The following is an 8,126-nucleotide window of genomic DNA, read 5'->3' on the forward strand; positions in this document are numbered from 1 at the left end:
AACTTTTGACTGTTTTCCTATCAAATTTCATGTCTGTAGTTCAGAACTTCTCCCTGTTTCCTCCTCAGCTGGTCTTCTCAATCTCTCCTGTTTTCATGTCCTGCACTCATCTGTCCCCGCTGTCAGTCTCTCCCTGCTCACTGCTCCCACATCAGCCAGGCGTTTTGCTCTGTCTCCAGCTCTGCATCCACACCTCTCACTGCTCTCCCTCCCACAATGGGTGTACACACCTCAAATCCTAATTGAGTTGGGAGTGGAAATGGAGCAAGATGCAAGCACGAGTAAAAGATGTTTGCAGGGCACAAAGTGAAAGGAGTGAGGATTTGGGATGCAAGCTCTAATGAAGAGACAGAAGAGAGCAGGCAGGACTTAAGAGCATGTGGGTGGGTGCAATGCAGGTAGACCTTCACCCACATACTTCTAAGCTACAGGATCCTCCAGACAGGGCAAGAGAAATGTGTTTCCTGTCCTGATGTCCTTCTGTGCCCCTTGCAGCTCCAGAGGCACCAGACCGTCCAACCATCTCCATGGCATCAGAGACATCTGTGTACGTGACGTGGATCCCCCGTGGGAATGGTGGGTTTCCCATCCAGTCTTTCCGTGTGGAATACAAGAAACTGAAGAAGTTGGGAGACTGGGTCCTGGCCACCAGTGACATTCCTCCCTCTCGCCTCTCTGTGGAAATCCCAGGCTTGGAGAAAGGTAGGCTGGTGTTCTCCTCCCTGCGTCCTGGAGGTCTGTAGGAAGCTGTGCAGTCCCTGTGGGATGGTTAGCCATCTGTCATGTCATGCTTAGTCCTGGCATGTGCAAGCAAAACAAAGCCTCCCCAGCTCCAGCCTTACATGCATGGGGAAAGGCTGCAGATGCTTCTCCAATTTCTCCAGCTGCAAAGACCAGCATAGATTTGACCTCCCACAGGGAGGCTTGTGCATGCTTTTCTGTATTACAGGACATAGTTACTAAAGGCATTTGGTTTTGCCATTTACTAGACTGGACAGAACTTTCCTTAGCCACAGGCAAGACAGATGAGTACACAATTCCCATTGCACTTCACATGAGAAAAGACAGCATCACTGAGCTGGACAGCTTAAAAGGGCAACACATGTACCTCAAGTTAAAGACCAGTAAAGTCATGTTTGGGTAAAAAATTATTTAGGCTTTGAGCTTTTAACTGATGTTTATGTACTTAATTTCTGTGGAGTAGAGGAAGGACAGTTTCCCATACCTGCTTTTGGGTCAGGACATCTCAATCCATACACACACACTTTCCAGAACTGCTACCTGACCTCTAGACCATCCAGACAAGAATTGGGGCAGGCAAAAAGTAGCAGGCGTCATCTAGCACATGGCTGAAATCTGGCCTTTCAGTGCTTGCACTTTGATCAAAACCTCTCTGTAGGCCCTCTGCCTTTTGGAGAAGGTGTAGCCCCTCTCCACAGTCAGGCCTGTGCTGACAGTAGAAGTCTTGGAAGACTCCAATCTCTGCAATTCTTTTATTTCCCATTTTTCCCTGTAGGCACATCCTATAAGTTCCGTGTCCGGGCACTGAACATCCTGGGAGAGAGCGAGCCCAGTGCAGCGTCTCGGCCTTATGTGGTGTCTGGGTACAGCAACCGAGTCTACGAGCGCCCTGTGGCTGGGCCATACATCACCTTCACAGACGCCATCAATGAGACCACCATCATGCTGAAGTGGATGGTAAGGTTTGTAGGGGTGGAGGTTTCTGAACGTGCAGGAAGCAGGCATGCAGCAGATGCTACTTGCCATCTTCCAGGTTACCACACTGGAGGCTGTCACCAGCACAAATGCATCTGGGATCCAATAGCTCCCTCCACCAAAGGAGGATTGGGCTTCGGCCACGTAGACGTGAGGGAAGTCAGAGTGCTTAGGAAACCCTTTTTGTCTGAATCCAGTGCTGAACCCAGGAGGCATTTCAGTGGATAACCTCAGGGTCTTGACCATTTTGTTCAACAAGCACAGTTCAGCAATGCACAGGATAGCTGCTTGCTTTCCCAGCCAAATTCCTGGAATCCGTTAGCACCTCTGTCTGTCCTAGTAATTGCCGGCAGATACATCCTTCACTCTCACTTGCTGGGTTGCAGTCCTAAGTGCTGATAATCCTTTTAGGAGTGGGCAGGATCTTTTGGATCACAAGCCTAGATCCAAGTGTTTCCAACAGCTTAGGGTTTCTTCAGGGGGATTCGTTACCCTCTTCTCTCCCAGCTGCTTCTAGCCAGAAATTGCTACAGGGCAGGATGGGCACTGCTGTTTATTTAAACACAAACAGTAGCTGATAAAACACTGGGTGAAAGATAGCAAGAACACACGGAGCTGGGACAGTACTGCCCTGGGTGGAGGAGGATCAGAGCTGTCTTCAAAAACATGAGACTCCTGGGGTCACTGGTTCATGGAGAGATGCAGTTTGTCTGGAAGCCATGAGCCTGCTGGAGTCACAGTGAAGGTACATTTGCCCTTGCGCCGGCTGAGATGCTGCCGTTGAGGATTTTTTTCTCTGAAGCATTGGCTGTGGTTGCGGACAGGGAGCAGAGTACTGGATGCTTGGGGTGACATGACCAGACTCATGGCTTGTCTGTTACTTGAGAAGCAAGGTGTGAGAGTACAAAATAGCACTGAGCTCTCGGAAGGAAGCCCTTACTGCACAAACCAGTGGCAACAGAAGGAAGTTTCCCCCGCTGGGACTTCCTCCTGTCCCATCCCATTTATGGCAACTGCTCCTCACCTGGTACAAAACAGAGCACAGATATCTCTGCTAATTTCTGCTCTCCCTCTCTCTGCAGTATATCCCAGCCAGCAACAACAACACTCCCATCCACGGTTTTTACATCTACTACCGTCCCACTGACAGTGACAATGACAGTGACTACAAGAAGGATGTGGTGGAAGGTAAGAGATACTGAGAGACTGGTCCCAGCTGCTGCTTCCCCCTGGAAGAGCAGACAGCCAGAAGGAGCCTGTGCACAAAAGGCTTGGCTGCTGCTGTCGAGGCCTGCTTTATCTAGCACTGCTGCAGAGCTGTGCCAGCTGCGTGTTCCCTGAGGAAGCCAACAGCACCGTGTGTTTGTTCTCTCCTCAGGAGATCGGTACTGGCACTCCATCAGTCACCTGCAGCCAGAGACCTCGTATGACATTAAGATGCAATGCTTCAATGAGGGTGGTGAAAGCGAGTTCAGCAACGTGATGATCTGTGAAACCAAAGGTAACCAGTTTCACAGGGCACCTCTGGGAGCACTGCGTGCTGCCTCCCCTGCCTGCAGCAGTCAGAGCACAGCAAGGCAGGTACCATCCCTGCCTCACCATGTGGCATCCAAGCTCAGGCAAGGTGATGGAGGCAGCACTGGGGAGAAGAGAGGCAGAGGTTGTTGATGCTGCTGATGAGTATATGTATACATCCATGCCAGTACTCACAGAACTTTTGTGCAGGGTCCATCACTGTTTCCTTTGAAGTAGTAGTTACCTTTTGTTTTCCTAAGTAAGTGTCACATAGGTGGTTACTGGAACCAGAAAGGCTAACTTGCCCTTGCTGTGCCAAACTCCTGTTTGGTTATAAGCAGGTCCCATATTGTCTTCCAAGAAGCTGCACTGTCACAGTAGGAACAGCATTAAGCCCAAGTGTATGTTTTGGAGAAGCTATTTTCCTTTTGCTTTAGCAGCCCAAAAGTCTCACAGATCTGTAAGGCAAGCACAGAAGACTCGTCTGTACGGCAGTATGCAATAGCCTAGGAAGTCCTCTGACATCCATGGGCACGTCTTTAAAGCCATAATAGAAGTCTGTCCATTCCACAGCAGCATAGACATGCCTGGAGCGGGCTGCTATTCCACTTGCCATGCCTGTGTCTAACGCTTTCTCTCTCTTCCCTTTGCAGCTCGGAAGTCCCTTGGCCTGCCAGGTCGTCTTCCACCCTCCACAGTGCCCCCCCAGCAGCATCCCCCGCTCAGTGGTGGACACAGTGGCCTGGGGGCAGGAGCCATGGTGGCCCGTTCCAGCGACTTGCCATACTTGATTGTAGGCGTTGTGCTGGGCTCTATCGTACTCCTCATCGTGGCTTTCATCCCCTTTTGCCTTTGGAGAGCCTGGTCCAAGCAGAGTAAGAGTTCTTGCTTGAGATATACAAGATGCGCTCTGCCCTGTGGGTTATCTCTGCTCCTAGGTGTTGTGGGGTCAAACACCCAAAATGTGAGGCTGCACATGCTGGGCAGCGACGGGGGGGTGGGCAGAGGGCAGTATCAAATGTCCTGTGGAACCCCATAAAAACAAAGCCACTGTTTGTCCCTTGTCCTGCTTACCTTGTTGGGAAGGACCCCTAGGACTAGAATGGGGGAAAGGGGCACTCCCTTTACTTTCACGTAGGCCCCCTTTCCGCCACTTCTCTCCAAAGGATGCTTTGGATGCCAGAATAGCTGCCTGATAGGACAGCCTAACATTAGCCCTGTTGAGCTTCAAGAAGCTCAACCTTACCTCTGATTTTGGCCTCAGACTTCCTCTTCTTTCCCTCTGCAGAGCAAACCATTGACATGGGCTTCCCAGGAGCTGGGCTGCTGGTCTCGTCCTGCCAGTACACCATGGTGCCTCTGAGGGGCATCTCTGCTCCTCGTGCCAATGGACATCCCTATGTTAGTGGGCAGCCCTACGCCAATGGGGCACATCTGAATGGCATCTGCCCCTCTGCAGGAGTGGGATATGCAAGCGCCAAGCCCCGAGAGTACAGTCCAGATGAAGTGCCACAGGTATGTCCATACCTGTGGTTAAAATTTGGTTTGACACGAGCTTGGATATTGCAGTGAGAGGGCTTCTGCAGACATGTCTGGCACCCTTTGCAGCATGTACAAGTGGCAAGACTGGCTTCTTAAAAGATTTCCCCTTTTCAGTGGAGTCTGAGATATGGGAGGAACAGAAAGGCCTTCAAAACACTGCTGAAAAAACCCCTCACTTCATGCTTACTGCTGAATCAAAGGGGATGATAACCAATTTACAGTCTTGGCTGTGGCACTGCCTTGGCCTATGTTGGCAAGACAGGCTTCTTAAAAGATTTCCCCTTTGCAGTGGAGTCTGAGACATGGGAGGAACAGAAAGGTCTTCAAAACACTGCTGAAAAAAACCCCTCACTTCATGCTTACTGCTGAATCAAAGGGGATGATAACCAATTTACAGTCTTGGCTGTGGCACTGCCTTGGCCTATGTTACTATTTGCACACCGAGGTCTCAACATTGTCAGTTTTTTGGTGCTTCATTCCACTGTCCTCTGTAGCAAAAGGAAGTTACAGCTTTCCCTGCCCTGTGTAATAAGAGCTTCAGCAGCCTGCCCCACGGCTCTGGCTCCCAGATCAACACCTGGTTCTTAATGCTGCTGTGTGGCATTGCTCTGCTGAGAATCTTTCTCTCTCCTTCCAGTCACATGAGGAGACCAATGCTTTGCTGCAGGCGAGAGTGCTCCAAAACGGGAATGTCCAGCAAGACTACCAGCCCTCCAGGTTAGTCCTGGCTTGTGGAGGGGGAGTGTGGAACGATCCAGTGGGGGACACAAGACTATATGCTTGCAAGAACTTGCCGTCAGCACACTCCCATCTGTCCCAGTTCACTTGGGAATCAAGTCCATGCTCCAGCAGTAGGCCTTCTTGTTCTAAATTCTCTTCACACAGCTCATATCTCTTAAGGTTTGAGGGAGGAATAATTTATTTGTAGAGATGACCAAGACATACCTCCCCCTGCCTCCTTTTCCTCCCTCTGCTCCTAAGTGGGAGACTGAAAAGTAGAATGAGAGAAGCTAACATCTATGAATGGATGATGATAAGCACCTGCCCCAGAACCTGGCCAGGATCCAGTTGTGGGTGCTTTGTGTCGCGCCGTTCAGATAGCAAGTCATTATTCCTGTGGTGCCCACGAGGAGGTATTCCTCCCAACTCCTGTGGCACTCATTAGGTGTTGAATCATGGATAACAGGTCCCATCATCTCGTTCCCATCCTACAAGTACATCCCAGTTTCTCCTTTTCCCTCATTAGGAATGCTCTATGTTACTTCATTCTCTGCAGCTGGCAGAGAAGTTACATAGGTCCTATCTTTCAAGGAGGCAAGATCCCTGCCCATGGCAGTGGATTTGGAACTAGATGATCTTTAAGATACCTTCAAACCCAAACATTCTATGGTTCTGTGATCTGTTAATAGTGCTAAACCTCTTTGTCTGCCTCCCCAGATTGCCCAACCCAAGAACAGAAGACAGGTCATTCCTTTACAGTCTCCCAGATGACTCCACTCACCAACTTCTTCAGTCGCAAGATGACTGTCCTCACCTTCAAGAGCACTTTGTTGGTCTCCATCATCCAGTGATGGGCAGCAAAGTGGGAGGCCCCAGCCTGGATGCTCGACGGGATCCCCTGTTCCACCAAGGTCAGTGGTCTGAAAAACTCTGTGTTTGTTTCATCTCATTGTTTCAGGCTGATCTTGCAGAGAAATCTCACTGTAGAGCCTTTCTGATGGCTCTGTTCATGCTTGCTTCTGCAGAGCAAGTACAGTTTTAACACAACAGCATGGAAAAGACCATACTAGCAGTTGGGGAGTGTAAATTGTCTCAGTCAGTTTTAGAGAACACATTTCTAATTTCTCTACAAGCTGTCACTGTATGTTGGTGGAAGGGCACACACCCAACTCCAGTTACAGAGCTACTGTCCTTTAGTCCTTCTTGATTTTGCGTTTTCCAGACTGCCAATAAAACAGCAAGGTCCCTGAAAAGGGTCCTTGCGTGAATCCATCTCCCTAGAACATGATCCATTGATCCAGCCCTGTAGTGTGGATCAGACTTGTGGCGTGCAAGCGTGGGATTGAACTCCCATGTAGCCAGGGCTTTCTGAATGCAGCTCTTCCTCTTTGATCAGAGTACCTATCCTTATAGAGCAGATTGTTGACAAGAAAGCTACCAAGACTCTCTCATTTCTTTATGCATTGTAATCTTTTCTTGTTCCTTTTTCTTTCAGGAAGCCCTTGCTGCCTCGGCCTAGTGCCAGTTGAAGAGGTAGAAAGACTAGGTTGCTGCCAGCCCAGAGGAGATCTCCATCCCCAGAATCCAGTGATCTCATCTTTGGGTCAGGACCTACCAAGACACATGAACAGCAGCCCGCCACTGCTGAGGCCCTTAGAGACTCATTCTCCCGCCAGCTAGGGACCAAGCCACCTTTTGCAAAAGATTTATTCTAAAGAGAAAAAGAGAATGGGTATTTATTTTTGTATAACACCCCTATTTATATATTTATGCACTTGTATATAGATGTATATGTGCCTTTTATAATGCTATGGAGACAGAAGGCATCCTCAGCAAGGTCACAGGAGGGCCCAAGAAATACAGCAGCGGCTCTCCTTGGCACCAGGCTGTTCATCGGAGCAAAGATGGAAACAGCAGCACAAGAGATGTTGCAGGACATGGGTGCAAACAGAGCTGCCATCACGAAGATCATCACGAAGCCTCTTGCAATGAGGGCTTCACGAAAGATAATGCTTTCAAAAAGGTCCCAGGAAGGTTTATCCCAGGAACACACTCCTGTGAATGGACTTGGAGTTACGCTCTCTGCCTACTCATCTTAGACAACCCTTCACATACGCGCCATCTGCAGACGCGTATCTGTAAAGACAAACCCACGCTTTAACATCTAAAATAAAGGCTTTAGTCTTTTCTGTGGCTGGCTGTATGCTAAATCCTGCCACAGAATGAACCTGCTCCTTTTTACTTGCAGATGTACAGCAAGCAGGACACCTGGGGAAAGGGGACATTTTCCTGCAGCTACAGTTTTCCAGCTAGCCACCGATATGAATGTTCTTAATGCTGAGCTCAGGAGAAGAGGGACAGCTGCTGCCTGCACCAGTTAAGTGATGTGGAACTTCTAGCGAGGAGCACAGCTAGAGGAAATGTTCATTTATCTTCAAGAACTGCATGAGTGTGGTGATGGGGGTAGAGAGGCAGATAGACATGTGAATCTCTGCAAATGTTGTTTTCTTATCCCACATCCTGTGGTTTTCCAGCTTCAAAAGCTTTCAGCATGCCAGCCCTGTGGACAAGGGTGGGCTTCTCCCCTTAAGGAAACAGGGGATGCTCAGCACCTTCACAGGGACCCACTGGAA

General features: G+C 49.4%; 1 protein-coding gene across 1 annotated transcript in view; it reads left to right on the forward strand.

Annotated features, from left to right (window-relative positions):
* BOC (BOC cell adhesion associated, oncogene regulated) overlaps positions 1 to 7,205 on the forward strand; it is a gene marked incomplete at its 5' end in the record, with an annotated part of 12,745 nt that extends 5,540 nt beyond the window's left edge. Inside the window, 9 exons of the mRNA XM_010012648.1 lie at positions 496 to 702; positions 1,517 to 1,698; positions 2,799 to 2,904; positions 3,095 to 3,217; positions 3,885 to 4,106; positions 4,520 to 4,746; positions 5,411 to 5,490; positions 6,211 to 6,404; positions 6,989 to 7,205. Of these exons, the coding sequence (XP_010010950.1) occupies positions 496 to 702; positions 1,517 to 1,698; positions 2,799 to 2,904; positions 3,095 to 3,217; positions 3,885 to 4,106; positions 4,520 to 4,746; positions 5,411 to 5,490; positions 6,211 to 6,404; positions 6,989 to 7,173 (1,526 nt within the window). The remainder of the gene's footprint in view (positions 1 to 495; positions 703 to 1,516; positions 1,699 to 2,798; positions 2,905 to 3,094; positions 3,218 to 3,884; positions 4,107 to 4,519; positions 4,747 to 5,410; positions 5,491 to 6,210; positions 6,405 to 6,988) is intronic.
* Positions 7,206 to 8,126: the final 921 nt, after the last annotated feature.

Source organism: Nestor notabilis, unplaced genomic scaffold (assembly GCF_000696875.1).
Source record: "Nestor notabilis isolate BGI_N333 unplaced genomic scaffold, ASM69687v1 scaffold19904, whole genome shotgun sequence".
Classification (NCBI taxonomy): domain Eukaryota; kingdom Metazoa; phylum Chordata; class Aves; order Psittaciformes; family Psittacidae; genus Nestor; species Nestor notabilis.